Source organism: Nymphalis io, chromosome 22 (assembly GCF_905147045.1).
Source record: "Nymphalis io chromosome 22, ilAglIoxx1.1, whole genome shotgun sequence".
NCBI lineage: Eukaryota > Metazoa > Arthropoda > Insecta > Lepidoptera > Nymphalidae > Nymphalis > Nymphalis io.
The window spans coordinates 4,262,110-4,279,999 of NC_065909.1; the positions used below are offsets into that span (position 1 = coordinate 4,262,110).

At 33.7% G+C, this 17,890-nt stretch overlaps 2 protein-coding genes across 4 annotated transcripts in view; both read right to left on the bottom strand.

The window, feature by feature from the left end:
* Positions 1-963: 963 nt before the first annotated feature.
* On the bottom strand, positions 964-2,916 carry LOC126777385 (CCAAT/enhancer-binding protein gamma-like). Its single transcript, XM_050500430.1, has 2 exons — positions 2,444-2,916; positions 964-1,815 (listed from the first exon to the last, which is right to left on the bottom strand). Exons 1-2 carry the CDS (start codon positions 2,555-2,557, stop codon positions 1,561-1,563), a joined length of 369 nt encoding a protein of 122 aa, XP_050356387.1. The 5' UTR covers positions 2,558-2,916; the 3' UTR covers positions 964-1,560.
* Positions 2,917-7,359: 4,443 nt separating this feature from the next.
* LOC126777348 (uncharacterized) overlaps positions 7,360-17,890 on the bottom strand; it is a 49,453-nt gene continuing 38,922 nt past the window's right edge. The window contains exons 2-18 of one of the 3 annotated variants that reach the window (XM_050500361.1): positions 15,452-15,591; positions 14,798-15,082; positions 13,990-14,179; positions 13,635-13,725; positions 13,128-13,253; positions 12,708-12,953; positions 12,325-12,439; positions 12,099-12,206; positions 11,890-11,994; positions 11,524-11,610; positions 10,945-11,052; positions 10,629-10,788; positions 10,132-10,268; positions 9,179-9,284; positions 8,165-8,283; positions 7,757-7,982; positions 7,360-7,528 (exon numbers count right to left, since the gene is read on the bottom strand). In XM_050500361.1, coding sequence (XP_050356318.1) covers positions 7,400-7,528; positions 7,757-7,982; positions 8,165-8,283; positions 9,179-9,284; positions 10,132-10,268; positions 10,629-10,788; positions 10,945-11,052; positions 11,524-11,610; positions 11,890-11,994; positions 12,099-12,206; positions 12,325-12,439; positions 12,708-12,953; positions 13,128-13,253; positions 13,635-13,725; positions 13,990-14,179; positions 14,798-15,082; positions 15,452-15,507 — 2,394 coding nt within the window. In that variant the 5' untranslated portion in view covers positions 15,508-15,591 and the 3' untranslated portion in view covers positions 7,360-7,399. Of the gene's footprint in view, positions 7,529-7,756; positions 7,989-8,164; positions 8,284-9,178; positions 9,285-10,131; positions 10,269-10,628; positions 10,789-10,944; positions 11,053-11,523; positions 11,611-11,889; positions 11,995-12,098; positions 12,207-12,324; positions 12,440-12,707; positions 12,954-13,127; positions 13,254-13,634; positions 13,726-13,989; positions 14,180-14,797; positions 15,083-15,451; positions 15,592-17,890 lie in introns of all 3 variants that reach the window. The other 2 variants (XM_050500360.1, XM_050500362.1) reach the window with 2 other exon arrangements.

Sequence of the window (17,890 nt, forward strand, 5' to 3'; positions counted from 1 at the left end):
CGAGCATATGGGCCACCTGGTCACCAACGCCCATAGACATTGGCATTGTAAGAAATGTTGACTATCGTTTACATAGCCAATGCGCCATCAACCTAGGGAACAAAGATGTTTTGTCCCTTGTGCCTGTAATTTCACTGGCAGTACCTATATTTTCAATGTTTTAGTTAGTTAATATTTACTTAAGGTTTTTTTTTATTTATTCTGTAAATTATCTATTAATTCAAAGCGTTACGAATAGTTTCGTAATGGTTACAGGCAGGAAAAATATTAAACAAACAATGTAGGTACGATACTAAACATATTGAAATAATATAAATAAGAAAACTTTTTTTAAATTAAATAATGCAAGAAATTGTAAATCAGAAAATTTAATGTAATTAAAATACCTTATAAATAAAACACAACAAGATAAACTAAATTATCATTTTATTTTTATGTATGTATCACAGGATATTTAAAACATACATATAGTCTAATAAATTCTGTCTCATTGATATAAATAAATTAAAATATATGTTTTTATATTTTCTCAAATCAAATAATAATGCAATAATTTATTAATCAACATAACAAAATTTTGAGATTATCAAAATTAATTGCAGTATGTGATACAATACTCTATCACATTTGCTCAATTTTGCAACAAAAAAATGTTAATAAGTAAAAAAATCAATGATTGAAAAAACTACATCTATAATTTTATCGTCTATTATCTTATAAAGATAAAAAAACACTTAAAATTGCTAAGAATAAAATTGATTTGATGACTTCTTTAAAACTACATTTGAATAGCCTTTATTTTAAATGCAAATTAAAAAAAAATACATGCCAGAAAATACCATACCCATAAGAAACATTTAATTTTTTTAACACACGCAACTTAGGAATATTTTGATTATCTGTATAAATTTTAAAGCTATTTACAAAAATATGTAATTTTATATTTACCAAGCATATAATCAATAAGTATATAATGGATGAAAAAAAATACACATATTCTATATATATATTATACCTTTCTTAATTTCATACACTTTAACAAGACAATAAAAAAAAAACTATAATTGTTTTAAAAAACCTTCACAAAAAGACCAGAGCCTCATTTCTTGTGTAACAAGAAAAAAAAAAAAATTTATATAAAAAAAATACTATATTTACATTAGTCTATAGAAATCGTAAAAGTGTTATCGTATCGTATGTGAGCATGTTACTTAGTAATCAGACATTCTGTACATTTAATTCATTCTATGTAATTCTAGATTTAATCGACAACTTGTACTTACGTATTATTTTATTACAGTACTTATATGGATAACGTTATAATTTCACATTCACTTATACATTGTAAGTGAATAATATTTCTAATGGGTTGTTTGTTTGAACTAATAAAGTCCACTGTTTACGAATATCACACTGGATTTATCCACATGATATTGTGTTTATAGATAAATCATTCAATATGTCCATTTATATATATAAAAATGGATGTACTAAATAATTGTGATATTAATTCCTATTGCATAATATAGATATGAGATCTCTTCTTATGATGTCCTATGTTTATGATTTACTGCTGTTCGCATCCTTCTTGTCATCTTGCACATCTTCTAGAAGTTTCTCTAGATCTATACCTTCGAATTTAGGGTCTTGTGAATTGGACGCATATTCCATAAATAATTCCTTAAGAAATTGGAGATCTTTCGTTAATGTTTTTACTTTTTCTTCTAGCATCTGGTTTTCAGCCTTCAATTTATTTACACGTGTAAATGTTTCCTGCGTCCGCTGCTTAGACTTATATCTGCTCTTTTTGACTGCCTGCAAAAGTATAATTTTATTATTACTGTCATGAAAGTTACAGCATTATTATAACTTAAAAACATGTGACTGTTATCTTATCTGTTTTATTATTGTTTAGAAAATTACATACACAGTAATAACATGACATGAGTAGAAATAACATAGATACAGATTGTTATAGTAAATCTTTTTATTTAGTAATAATCTAAATAAAGCGTAATAAGTATATTTTTTTATGCAATATCATTTTAGATGACCCAGTGGTTAAAACTCGTGGATCTTAACCAATGTTCGTGGGTTCAAACCTGGAGAAGCATCATTAAATTTTCATTTATCTCGTGCTTGGTGGTGAAGAAAAGCATCGTGAGGAAACCTGCATGTGTCTAATTTCACTGAAATTCTGCCACATGTGTATTCCACCAACCCACATTAGAGCAGCGAGGTGGAATGAGCTCCAAACCTTCTCTCTCTCAAAAAAGGAGAGGATGCCTTAGCCCAGCAGTTGGACATTCACAGGCTGTTGCTTATTCTTAATAAGCATTGAACTATTTTCGCATAGTATTATGAAATATATAGCAAATGGTCATAATATTACACCACAAAGTTGTGTTTATAAGTAAATAACAAGGTGAAAACATACACTTACCTCATTATTGCGGTCTCTACGTCGCCTGTAGTCATCATCTTCATCATCTGCATCACTAACCCCCCGTCTCCCGCGCTTTTGTGGAGGCATATCCCAAAAATCGTCTAATATCATCAAAATTATTTATATTCACTGAATTTGATTGTGGTCGGAGCAGACCGAATATTCACTTGAATATAGAAACAATGTGTTTATTTTAAAATAAGCTGTGATGACATTATTTTTTAACAACCATATAAAATATGACGCAATTTAGATTTTATATTGACTGACTTTTCTCGCGCAATTACAAGTCAAAATGAATTACGTAATAATCGTTTATTAAGATAGATGTAATTATATTCCACAACACTGCGTATAAAAAATATGCGAGTAAAGTTCAGTTGTTGTGTAAACTATTCGGAAAACAATCACGTCACTCACTTCACAGTCATCACACTAGCAACGACACGATACAATCAGCTCACAATCACATCACGTCTGACTGACATTAGGTGCTAATGCTGCTATATTAAGCATGAGTCACAATTTACAAAAAGTGTTGCCAGATATAATTAAAAATCAAAAGTATGTAGAGGCTACATACTTTTGATCATACATATTAATAGGTACACAAAAAATGAAGCATTAACGGGATCAAATCATGTTTAACTTTGAATTTACTATAACTCCATTCTAGGAGCAAGTTTTGCAGTTGTTAATATTGAAATTTGAAATCACGTTTTAGTGAGCGACTTATGTCAGTGAAATTTATTAGTCATTGATAATTGACTATTTTAACTGTTAACGTTGCTTAGCGACTATTAAGTTAAACATTGATTTATCTTTTTTGTCATTATTGATTTCATATAAGAAAGAAAAGACAGCAATGTAAGACAAACTATTCACTCACTAAAAAGGTTTACTTATAAACTAACTAACATATTAACAAAGACAAGAAAATTAACGTCTAGGTATTTATTTTAAGGGTAGGATATGATGAAATAAAACCACATTGTAATACTCATCAGACCACAATATAATTCTTTCTTAACATTAAAATTCTAACAAAGTACGTAAATCTTTTTTACACAAATAATGGAAGCATCCAATGCTAAACGTCCTAATACTGTAACGCTAACCATATTAGTACACAATAAGTGAAATGAGTAAAACTACATTTTGACTAACAGATTAACCATTCATACATATAATGAGAAAATTGTTACATAGAAAACGTATTACTTGAACATTTTAAATGCATAGAACACTTTTACTATTATGTAATACAGACACACAAATTTATATAATATTATACTATCACAGAAATAACAATAAAAATGAGAAAGAGACGGCAGTCTTTCGAAATCGGAAATATTTTTGATAAAAACGCTAAAAATTTGGAAATTACAGATATATTACTGGCAATACCTTTAAGTCTGAAATTTATTTAAAAGTATAGTATATATAGTAAGTTTAAATTTAAAGTGTACATGTAACCAGAGCTTTTTATTAATTACAATATTTATAAAAATACAATGAATTAAATCGATGAATTATTTTCTTATTTTATAGTATATGGACAATTATTAATTTCATATACAATAGATTGCATACTGTATATGATATTTGTATTTCCAAAAATTCATATTCTATTGCTTAATGACGTAATAACGTTATTTTTCATATATAAAAATAAAAAAAATATTAAATGCAAACCTAAAATATGAACAAATCTTAAAAATCAATCGATAATAATGAATTAATCAAACCCTTAATGTCATAAGGTATTGCCAGAATTTATCAGACCTTAGTAAAAGTAAAGAAAAAATATAGAAAAAAAATTACACTTTCGAAAACAATTACACTTAAATACTATTTCTATATTAAAACGAGAAGATTTTATTTACAATTAGACCATAGTTTCAAAGTAATGTTGAAATAGGCTGTGTAAACGAATGAAAAATTGTCAATTTTTGTGTTGTTAACGCTTTGATGAGATAACTTTCTGCAATATGTAACCTTCTGTTGTGAACAAAAATTATTATAATATTTCGTTACTTTGGCTTACAAGAAGCAATAGCAAGTAACAACACATAAATTTTCAACGATTTCATTATGAACGCTACTTTACCTTGTAATCATTAATATTATGCTTTAGAATAGTATTTCGTTTGTATGATATTGTCATATTTCTCTCAGTTTAAATTATTAATTTTATCCTAGTTTTTTTTTTATAACCAGTAATTGTACTTTTTTGTTTTTATCTGCTTTTTTATTCATTTATCTCGATTTAGTCGCATTAAGTATGCTCTCAGCATGTCTAAAACTTTAAACAAATACAAATTATGATTTTTTAATGTTAAAAATCATTATAGATGACTTTTTATAACTATTCTCCTATGACGAATGTTTGATAAAGAAAAAATCCAATTGGCACAGAAAAGGGTATCAGCTATTTTTTTTTTTTATTTTGTGCTCCTGAATCACAAGATGTAAATATATTTACATCGACAGTATTAATTTCTCTAATCTTAAGTTAGAATTATGATTATAAATAGAGAATATTTAATAATAATGACCAAATCCGTAGCAGGAACATTTTTTTTTTATAAATACCGATAAATTATTAAATTTCATTGTATAGTTTTTGCATGAGCTTAGCCACAAGCTCTTCAGTAAATTAAAAGCCACATGAAAATAATCTAATATTAAAATTAAATTATTTAACTTTGCCCGAGTGAGCAATATCACCATCGTAGTACCACCAGTAATTTAATAGTAACATTGGCTACATCTATTATCTAGAGATATTCAGATTACGCAGAATTATATCGCATAAATTTAAAAAAGGAATCGATTATTTTGAAACCATAGCTATAAATATATGAAAAAAGTATACACAGAGTAAACAAAAATGAGAAAAGTATTAATAAACCAAACACAATTCTTCATGTCCAATATTTCAAATAAAAAAAAAAAAACAATAACAAAATTGGCTCCTTGCTGTGATATTTTTATTTCTTTTAAAACTTTCAAAACATTTTTAATCTATACATTGAGCTTGCTTACAAAGGCAGGAGTAATTTGAGTGTTACCTCTATCGAAATAGATTAAATCAATATTTGAATAAATTAACGTTATAAATATAATTTAGATTTTTTAAGCCACAGTAAAATATGTTCTGAAAAGATCTCAATAATACCTTCATAAAATCACATTGTTTTTTTACTGTGAAATTATTGCCATTCAAATATAATTGCGATTTTTTTAAGTATGTATAGTATAATAAAAATACGAATTTTAGTAGGCAACTATCTAGCGAGATTAGCAACTTAGTGCCTTATTTTTTAATTATTTTTATAACTAGTTTGACCTTTAATACTAAGCTCGCGACTTGTACGTAGATTTAAAGACAAAAATACAATTTATTGTTTGTCCTTAGAATATGTACTTCGGGCTTGAGTTAGCTCAAAATAATGATTAAAATTAATCTTTATCATATTTACAAAAAAATTATTATATTTGAAAAAAACCGAGTTGGCCCTGTGGTAAGAACGCGTGAATCTTAACCGATGATCGTGGGTTCAAACCCGGGCAAGCACCACTGAATTTTCATGTGCTTAATTTGTGATTATAATTCATCTCGTGCTTTACGGTGAAGGAAAACATCGTGAGGAAACCTGCATGTGTCTAATTTCACTGAAATTCTGCCACATGTGAATTCTACCAACCCTCATTGGAGCAGCGTGGTGGAATAAGCTCCAAACCTTCTCCTCAAAAAGAGGAGAGGAGGCCTTTAGCCCAGCTGTGGAACATTCACAGGCTGTTACGGTACGGTATTTACAAAGGAGAATCATTCATTGATATTAAATCAATTATAGACAGAAAACGAATTTTATAAAGTTTTATAAAATATGAAGCTGCGGTCACACATGTTTTATAGTAAAAGTCTATTTTTTAATAGTATTATTTTAAAGTAAATTTTTTAGAGCTACAGACGCTCTATGTAAAATAAGATGCCAAATGTTTTATATAATTCTTTGATGATCTATATCATGATTACAAAAAAACCGTCTTTAATATTTAAAAATACATATATATACATATATGTAATTGTTGTGAGGTTAATGGTCGTTGCATGATTTACTCATAATTTTTTGACTAGAACATTTTGATTTACGTAGTGATTTATTACTGATAAAACTGTTTTTTTTTTTATTATTAAAAATAAAAGTTTTTTTTTTAAATATTGGCAGCAACATAGACAGAGTTAATATTTCGGCTAATGTTATTGTAATTCGAATTTTAAAAATTAACTTTTTAAATTTCGACTACTATTATTGTAATTCGAATTTTAAAAATTAACGTTTTAAATTTCGACTACTGTTATTTTAATTTTTCTAAATTAGTAAACGAGGTTTAAGTTATAAATAGTCAATTTCAAAGTTTTATACATCTAATTTTTTTTATTGATATTGTTGGTTGGTTTCGAGTAAACTTAAATCAAATTGTAAACTTAAATAAAAACTGTCGATGCAGACATTTTTGAATTTTAACAAGACCGCTTAAATCATTTTTTGATTTTGATAATAATGTAGTAATGTTTTTTTTAATAATATTTAGTTTTAATATTTATTTAGTTTTAGTTTTTGATAAATTCAATTAACAATCATATTAAATATATAATAATATAAAATTTATATTATGAATAGAATTCAAGAAAATTTTCAATTAAAAAAAAAGAAAACCTTTTTTATTGTTCAACGGTTTTGCTTACCAATATAGCGTAACAAGAAAAACGATATTATCATTACAAAAAACATTTTGAATCACACATTTCACAAATCAGTCCCGAAATACATTCAAATAAACCGTGTAAATATTTATCTGTGGTTATTTCGCACGTTTGAAGTTTAACGTCAAACCCTTAAAAGTCATAAAACAAAACGCTTTTTGTGTTTGTTTTTTTTTGGTCTATTGAGGCGGTTGCATTTGAGCTTTACGACACTGGCATAACCATTTAATAATCCTCGCGTTTCTTTCGACTACGCTTGGCGGTTCTGTGTTGCGGTAGATTTGCTTCTGGATACCAGGACCTTGGACCTAGAACAAAGCATAATACATATTGAATGACTTGTTCTTAAACACATTTTTTTTAGATTTGTCGAAAGAACAATTCTTTTTGTTTTTTGGTTCGGAACCTTCACGGGTCTACGAAGAACACTTCACCAAAGTTTCATTACAATCGAATGAATGGTTTAGTAACAAATAGAGAACAAACTTACAGACAAACTTTCATTTTATCTATTAAGATAATTATACGAGTCTCACCGTGTAGTCCGCAGCCGCTGCTATCTGATTCGAGTCAATGGTAGACGCGGACGAGAAAAACACAGGACTGTCATCGTCTCCATCACGTATGAACGCGTCGTACTGTCTCGAGTCCATCCCCAAATAGTCGAAGAACTGCTGAAGCCTCACGGACTCCCCCGACGGACTCTCGGGAGAGTCATCACCCTCGCATGGCGCAGAGGAGGGACTTCGTCCATCTGCGCGTCTATATCTAGAGCAGATTATAATAAAGAAAGGAAATTTGAACGTATTGGATTTTATCAAAAATTACTAGTTAATAGCAAGGTTATGTGGTATTTTTTTAAGTTATTGAAAATGATCTCCCTTACAACCAGAATTGTAATAAGGCGACTGACACCAACCCTACCACTAGTATAGAATCGTCACCTGTCAGATATGTCTGATTTCGAGCGGAGAATGGGTCTCGGACGGCGCTGCTTGTAGCGAAGGCATCTTTGACGTTTGAAAGTACCGAGCGGTGACGTCACTTCTTCCGGAGGACATATCTGGGAAAAAAACGAACATTCATATACAGTAGACATTTATCAATTCGCTATTTATGTATATTTCTTTGTTTGTCTGTACACCGAAACGAATACGAATTTTTAATGAATACATGTTTTTGTTCAGTACTACTATTCACAATGGATATTGAAAATCGAAATTAATCCCGTCGATAAATGTTATTTAACAGAACAATATATCATTAGGTTGCAAGTACAAATGCGAGCAAGTTTTTTATTAATTTGAATAAATGCCACGACCGAATTCACACTACCCCGAAATATAAACCAATCAATACGCCACGAATTATGGAATCCAAGAGGTTATGTTTCTCGTGACTGTGACATCAATTCATAACTCACCGTTAAAATTAAAGCAATACAAAATTATTCATTAGACGGAAATAATAATCAGGTATCAATGGTAAGCATTGTTAGGACACCATATAAATACAATAACATGTACAATAACATGTTTTTGTATTTTCTTTATATTCTTTGCCTCATAAGAAGGCTCAAGGTCACTCAAATGGCAATGGAGAGGTCTATGCTTGGAGTTTCTCTGCGAGATCGAATCAGAAATGATAAAATCCGCAGGCGAACCAAAGTAACCGACATAGCCCGAAGAATTGCTAAATTGAAGTGGGAGTGGGCGGGGCACATTGCTCGCAGAACCGACGGACGTTGGGGCAGAAAGGTTCTCGAATGGCGACCACGAACTGGAAGAACCGCAGCGTGGGCAGGCCCCCTACAAGGTGGTCCGACGACTTAGAACGAGTCGCGGGAAGCCGTTGGATGCGGGCAGCGCAAGACCGGCCAACGTGGAAATCCTTGGGGGAGGCCTTTGTCCAGCAGTGGACGTCTTTCGGCTGATATGATTATATTCTTTTCCTTTTACCTGAGCAGTGTTGACGTATTCCTGCATGTCGTCCATGCGCGGGCGCATGCGCACTTCTTGGTACTGGGGTTGCTTGCTTATTAGTTCCGTGCTCGGCTCGTGATATCTACAACGAATTAACGGTACATTAATCAAGTGTAACAAAGATAAAAATCTGTATAATTAGACCCGTGTTATATATTTTTAATAAATATTGAAAACGTTTTTCACGTACCTTACATTACGTACGTTCCTTACATTAATCGAGTTAGAATAAAGGCTGAACCTCTGTGCACTTTTAACTAACGTAAAAGTAACGATTTGGAAAAAATTATAATGTTAATAAATAATAACGTAAAAATGAAAGCATTTGTTTTAGGTGACAACGAAAGTGGCTCTATTTCTGTGGTCAAGGGTTGCCTGTTTTTACAACTGCTTTGGCCGGTAGTTCGAATAAGTTGTTAAGCCATGCTATGCTATTATGCGGGTAGTATTCAGGTATTCTAAAAGGGGGTGTGACCTGGCTTTATGACATTGTCACGTTAATTCAAGGTCAAAGTTATTTATTTATATATACTCCACTCAATGAAACCGGTAATATATATAACAATGTATAAACATATACATTTTTAATGTATTAGATGAGCAGACAGTCAAGTGTGCCACCAGATGGTTAGTCACCATCGACCATAGACATCGTCAGTACACGACCAACTTCGGGAACTAAGATGTGATGTGCCTACCTATATTTACACCGGCTCACTCTCCCTTTAAACCGGAACACAATAATACTAAGCATTGCTGCTTGTCGGTGAAATATCTAATAAAAGAGTAGCTAACCTACTTAAAACCTAACCTAAGTAATAAATTTATATTGCTCCGTATAAATATTTGTAGATGAAGTTCTATTAATTGGAAATAATTAAAAAGGCTGTATGTATGTTTCAATTGTCTAAATAGCAATAAAACATCACCTTTTATATTCCCTTGTGCTGGTATATTCTTTCCTGCTAACGTTTAGACACTTCAAAGGGGTTTTGTATGTGCAATCGTAGTCTCCATAGTCGTACAGCGGCGGCTCGTCTTGGAACTGGGGCGGTGGGGCGCTCGCCTTCAGGATAAAACAAAAAACATTCATTTAAAAAAGATGAGAAAATCGAATGAAATTATATATATTCAGAGAAGGTTAAAACATAATTAGTATATGACACTTAAGTATCTCCTATAAACATTTTATTTTTATAGACCAAATTCAGAAAGCGTCTTGTTTGACATTAAATTTTTTTTTGTTTGTTCATCAAATCTAAGGTATGTATTTGAACATGTGGCAACACTTTTATATTGAATAAAGTTTTTGACTTCAAGATTATCCAAGAAATAATAGCAATTTGCACACACGCGCCTGCACTAAAACATTCCTTGCGCCGGCTAGTCTCCGTGAAGACCGTGGGGGCGGACAAGGTCCCGGTACCTGGAAGTGTATCCCGACGCGCGCGTGCGCGTGCGCGGCGTGGGCGGCGTGCGGCGCGTAGGGCGGCGGCGGCGACGGCGCGCCGTCCTGGAACTGCGGCGGCGCCGACACGTAGCACTGCTCCAGCGCGCTGCCGTTGTTCGCCTGCCACGTGTAGCCTCTGAGGTGACGATAGGGTTAACGATTAACTTCAAATTAAGAAATATAATACGTATAGCTTGATTTGTTGCAAGTAAGTTTGTTTTTGTTACATTAAATAAAGTTCGATTTAAAAATATGTGCGTGTCTGCGTTTGCGCAATAAATATCTCGTGTACCGGTTCCGCTCGTGGTGCGCGTGGTCGCGCGCGTGCGGCGGCGCGCTGCGCTGCGTGTAGTGTCCGCTCGAGCCGCCCGAGTCGCGCGCGAACGACGAGCCGCAGCGGCTGAGTTGTGTTACGTCACACATTCATGATTACATTCGGGTTTAAAACTTCTAAATCTAGTGAGTACAGGAGTATGATAAAATAAAAAAATATATTCGGAGTTAAAATACGGTATATAAAGTTTTTATTTTATAGTATAGGTAAGCGGACGAGCATATGAGCCACCTGATAAGTGGTCACCAACGCCCATATACATTGGCATTGTAAGAAATGCATCGCTTACATCGCCAATGCGCATGTGTGTGTCTGTAATTACACTGGCTGAAAATACCAAGTACTGCTGTTTTGCGGTAGAATATTTGATGAATCGGTGGTACCCAGACGAGCTTGCACAAAGCCCTACCACTAGTGTACAGATTAGCCCTAAATTCCAAAAAACTTACAAAAGCAAAAATGAACAAAGATTGTTCGCATTTCATTATTTAAATTAAACAAACTTTTATGATTACAATATTTTCAAACGTGTGTTACCTGTTATACGATTGGTAATTTTCTTCGCCAGGCGACGGGTGCTCCGAGAACGCATCGCAAGATGACATCAACGATGAGTGATTCGATCTAGCAACAAAACGAATCTTTTTTAAACAAACGAATACTATTTTTTTTAAACAAACACAAGTAATATAAGTCATAATGGTAACACTTAATATTTATATACAGAAAGAGGGGAACGATGCGATATTTCATGTATTAGTTTCAATACTAAAAATAGTAAGGCTTAAAATGAACGGCACTAGGGCACTAGGCATGCCAATAAATACGACATTTTAAGTAAGTATTGAAGTAATTATTTATTGCTCCATATAGTTCCCCACTAACTTAATCAACAACACTCACCTGGTACCCTTAGACGAGCAGGAAGCGGTACGGTGATGAGCAGAATGGCGTCGTCTACGAGGTGAACGACCGATGGACTCTGTACCTACGACTATTTGATTGACGCTGAAAGAAAAAACCAAAATCAGGCTCGAAGGACCAACATTAAGACTATTAACTAATCTTCAGTTTCATTTGAATATGTACTTAGAGTTACAAAGAACACTCACTGTTCAGGATAGCCATGCGCTTGCGCATGTAAATCGGGAAGAGATTTATGGCTATTAATATTGGTGCTGTCATCTTCTCGTGCGCTCGGTTGGGAGTGAGAATTAGATCTAAAAATTATAGAAAAAAATATTGTTAATTTACATTTATATTGCTATTATTGTATTATTATTAGAATAAACATTAAGAAAAACACATAGTTCTCTTATATATGTAAACAATACCAACCTAATATATCTGGGAGCAGAGAGCGCGTATTCAGCTGGGGGACTGATCGCGACGATATGTTCCCCGCTGCGGGAGATGTCGTCGGGCAACGCGTGTGGACTTGACTGGGGACTCGCTGCGAATGACGAATGGCAACATTGAATTGGTGAGGGATGTTCTTTATTTGATTTTTTTATTTCTTTCTTGTAAGCCGTCGATTATAATTATGAATTATTATTGTTTACACTATAATTTTAACCTACGGTATTTCAATAACAGAAAGAATCACTTTCAATATATCCAACACGCAGGTTAGATTTTCGAAGCCAAATATGTAATTTATTACACGAAAATAATTTTCTAGTAGTATTGAAATAGAAAAGTAACCAGATTAGGACACTCACGTATAGAATAAGTGTTCTTAATAATAACTTCACTGGGTCTCTGCCTCGGTATCACGAACGACTCCGGGAAGAAAACCCTTGCGTCACCAAAGCTCAGGGGCCGGTTCTTGTCCTCCTTGTGTTTAGAACCTGAAGTTCCGGACGATGACGTCCCGGAAAATGTCCCGGACGTGTGTTGCGACCGGGACACATCACGGTCCGGATACGAATCTTTGAGGCGACGTGCTTCGGTGAACATTTTTTGAGCTGAAGATAATACATACTTGATAAAAAAACCGCTGCCTGGTTAAAGCTATAATATATGTATATGTCAAGCGAAGTACATTAATCGCAAAGAAAAGACAATACACTTTTCATGATTTTGTTTTTTTTTTATGTGAAGAGAAAGAAATATATTTTGCAAAACACGAATATACTCACAGACATACGCCGGTGAGTAAACATTTTCTCTGCTGTCAGAATGTTCGAGAAGCCGCCTCAAAGTGTTCTGCAGACCTTCGCCCGCGCTCACTGCTCGCCGCGTACTTGCTATTCTTGTCGTTGCATCTGAATATTATTTGTTACATAATCATAAAGTAAATGAGTTGGAAATTGGTCAGCAGTGAATTTTATCCCTCATTCTGAATAGCCAGCCCGATACGACCGGAAAGTTCACGTTTAGTTTACGTGATTTCCGAGGCACGGAAGTATAACAATCTTCAACTATTTTTTCACCCTGCTTTTGGATCTAAGACCCCCAGGTGCAGGAGGGTTTTTGAGTTCACTTGTATTAATATATAAATCAATTTACTCATAAACTATGACGCTGTTTGTGTAAGAATAATTCGATTATATAACGATTACATAAAGAAGTATGAAACCATCATATACCTATTTCTTAAAAATTACCCTTAATACCAACCAAATAATACAAATGGTAGAACTTACAAGGATTACAGCAGGCGTCATTATTGAGCGTGCCGGAGCTGACGAGATGACAGCCCCCGGCAGCTATTGCCTGACTCAAACCACTGCTTACCTAAAACAACCAAACACTATAACAAGAAAAATATTAATAAGTACGTATTATCGAGGCCAGAAAAGTAGGTAATTGCTATTTCCCTCGAGGCATAATAAAGCAGCGCTTTTCTCAAAAGCCTCTTTTCTCTGCTCTAATTCAGGCAAAGGTAACTTGACAGTGCAGCCATTTGACGGTCCTTTGAAGAAAGATAGATAAAAATATTTTATACTTAAAATAAATGTAAGTCTAGTTATATAATGGAAGTTAAATATCAATTCATACCCTCAAAGGGAGCTCTTGCTTTCGATCAAGCACAGTTTCCGACTTCACGTAGAACGCTTTGGTCTCAGCGAGCAACTCGACTGCGGACTTCCGCTTTTGCTGCGGCTGCGGCGCGAGCGAGCGAGGTGTCGCCATCTCCTTCCGACGCGGTAGCTTAAAACTTGCGAATAACGAGTCCGCTAGACGACGTCTGCAATATTTTCATCATTATAAATTTCGGGTTTACATGCTTTAGTCTATGGATATTGTTCACATTTAAAAATTGTTAAAAATGTGTGTCTATAGACAAAAATGAAATCTTCGTTTTTTATCAAATACAATTTTTAATCTTTATAAAAAGCAGACAATTACATTACTTTTACATTACTGTATATGTTTGAACGCTTTAGTCTGGCTCTACCTCGAATATCTATGCATCTACCAGACTTTGGTTGGTTAGTTCAACAATAACAAAATGGATACAGATTTCAGCGGGTGATTTCAATAGTACGACGAGTAAAGATAATAAAACAACCCTGATCTTGAATTAGCATTACAAAATTATCTATGGTATTCATTGTTGATTCGTGAAAAAATTGTGTTTTTAATATCGACAAAGTTGTTATGGGGAATTTGGAAGTACAATTAAAGTGGATATAAGTAGTTAAGTGGTGGTAGGTTGTATTATAAATAAGATATATTTATTAAGAACTGTTTGTAGTGCATAATATAACAGAACAATTAAAAAATCGCATGGAGTATATAAAATTAAGGCCGTTTTGTCTGTGATCGTTCTGCCATTGGAATGTACTTTAGCAGTATTTCTTACCTAGGCGGAGATTCAAAGGAGCGAGAGTAGGAAGCCGAGGTCGCAGCTCCCTCGAACTTCTTCCTGACCTCTTCAACTTTCGACCATCCTGACTCGACGTTCAGCCGCCTGGTCAGTTGTTGCGTTTGTGCCGCATGCTTAGCCAACTCCTCCCTGGTCCTCTTGACGGATACCTCAGGTATGAGGTCCCTGCCTCGACCAGTACGGGCTTCGTGACATCTTTCAACGAATTGACGTCTACGGATTGATAGTGTCGCTGAGTGATCGTCGTCGTTGTTAAAACACCTTCGAGCAAAAATAGGTCCAGTTATTTTTATATAGGCATACAATTGTAATGTAACACGGACAGTAATAATTCAGATAATGAGTCACTGATAAATTATCAATAGAAATTTTAATACGTAGTAGTAGAAATAAAAGCTCTGAAAACAAATATCGCTTGTGATCGTAATTTATCCATTTTTTTGGATGGAATTTAATTTTTTTCAGTGTAGTCAATGGCGGACGTGATTCCATTCATATTTTTGAGCATACACTAAACGTGCGACCATTTTCGATTTTCAAATGCATTTATTAGATTAGAAATCAATTGATCAATTGATTCAATCATGGCAAACCAAATTTGGTCAAACGTTTGCGTTGGCGTTAGCTTACCTAGCAGGTTGTGCGAGGTGCGACCGACAAGGTTGATAGCAAGAGAGCGCGGCCATCCTGCCGGGCGCGGCTTTTCACGGTGAGCTCCGCGACCATCATTTAGATACCACCGACTACCACTCCTCACCGTTTTCAATTATCTGAAACAAGGTAATATTCCGTTATTATTATTATTGAAGTTTTATTTAAATAAAAGTAGCGCCTCTTCTTTTAGAGTAGGAGGTTTGCAGGTTACTTCACCACGATGCTCCACTGCGGGTTGGTGGATAAACATGTGGAAGGTTTTCATCCGACACATGCAGGTTTTCTCAGGATCATTTCCATCGCGGAAAATGAAAAATTCAATGCTTGCCTAAGTTTTAGCTCATTTCACCACGCAGCTTCAACGCAACACATGTAGGCTATTTCATTGTTTCTTTTACCAAACGCAACATGAATTATAAATACAAACTAAGCAAAAGAAAACACGAGTCCACTAAAAAAATATCGCAGAGAAAAACAGCATGTGGTTTAATTCCTGTCAAAGATTGACAAAAAATAATAAAAGCAATAAATAATTTACCAAACGCTTTTTGATTTAATGTTTCATGTACCTATGTAACACACACATAGATTCGTTGCTTATGTTCTAAATAGTCAATGACCCGTGCAAGTGTCCTGATAGTCCGAATTAGCTTCGCTTATTTAGACACCGGCCGTTGTTTCTACAGTGTGTGCCTACACATGAATAAATTAACCCCAAAATAGGCTACTGACCGGTTGAATTAATAGATTATTATACGAACCATTGTTATTAGTGCGTTCTAATAAAAACGATCGCCATTTTTAACACAATAGTAAAGTTACGAACGCATATTTATTAAGCTTGTTGTTGAAAACAAAATTCCAATAAATAATCGGTCTGTTGACCGTACCGTAACAATATTCGTTGCCGGTAGAAGACGTAAATATTTGTAGATTTTTTTTATAACTTAACTTTAACGTAACTCAAACTTTACTTGGTGGTAGGCCTTAGGGCAAGACCGTCTGGGTGTGTAACACCCCCTCATCAGTTATTCTACCTCTAAATAGCAGTACGTATTATTGTTGTATCCCGGTTTGAATGGGGAGTGAGCCAATTCAACTAAACATACGGACATAACATCTTAGTTCCCAAGGTTGATGGTGGTAGATACAATAACAGAATGAATTGTCATTAAAATGATTTGTCAGATGAAAGTAAGGATCATGGATGGAAACAAAATGTCTAGAGTCAACTTAATAATTTAAATAAATAAATTTTTGGTATTAATTTATCTGCTGACGGTGAACTGTTAGATTCGACTGTAATAGGCTCCTTCATATCGAATTAATCAACACAATTATAGTCTATTTTATAAAACATAAATAGAAAGTAAGATATTCTGGTCATAGACCGCAAAATTGGCAACTTAATTCAAATCAATTTGAAACATTCTAAGATATGCGTAGGCTTATATTTATGATATTGCAGTTGCTCTGTCCGTCTGAGAATGGAATGGCGCCTACTCAATAAGGATTTGCACCGGTTCAACGCAAGTCCATTCCAATCTGCCTTGTACAAGTTATAAATAAAATATACAGGTATTATCAAATTTATCATACTGTTAAAACATTTAGTATTTATTATACTGAATATTTGTTATTAATTATATAATAATAATGTCCTGGGACATTTTTCACACACGGCCATCTGATACCAAACTAAGCTTGTACAGAAATCGTACTATGGAAACCAGACAACTGATATACTACATATACTATTTTTACTTTTGTAAATACATACTTATACAGATAATTACACCCAGACTCAGGACAAACAGACATATTCATGCACACAAATATATGTCCTGGGTAGGAATCAAACCCACAACCTTCGGCGTGAAAGGCAAGCATCCACCGACCACGCCAACCGGCTCGTGGTGTTATACGTTAATTTGAATTATTTTTTTTATCTTTCTGGTGGTGGGGCTTTATGCAAGCTCGTCTGGGTAGCTACCACCCACTCATTAGATATTCTACCGCAAAACAGCAGTATTTGGTATTGTTGTGTTCCGGTTTGAATGGTAAGTGAGTCAGTGTTTATTACAGGCACTAGGGCATAACATCTTAGCTCCCAAGTTTGGTGGCTCCTTAATTTGTTTCATTGCATATAATTATAATTAGTGACGATAATCGTAAAAAAAAGTTTATATAATTATGGCGAAGTACGAAAATAGCATACGAGTTAATTTGTTCATAATTATGAATAATTTCCATATTTGACATCCGTAATAAACACAATATATTTTCATAGAAAAACATTATTTGCCTTATGTACAATCCATGTTCTGATATCTCTTTCTTATCATTGATTTCAGAAAATTATTATCAGTCGAAATTGTCGAAACCTGTAGAGTTACGGGTGAACTGTTAAACGAG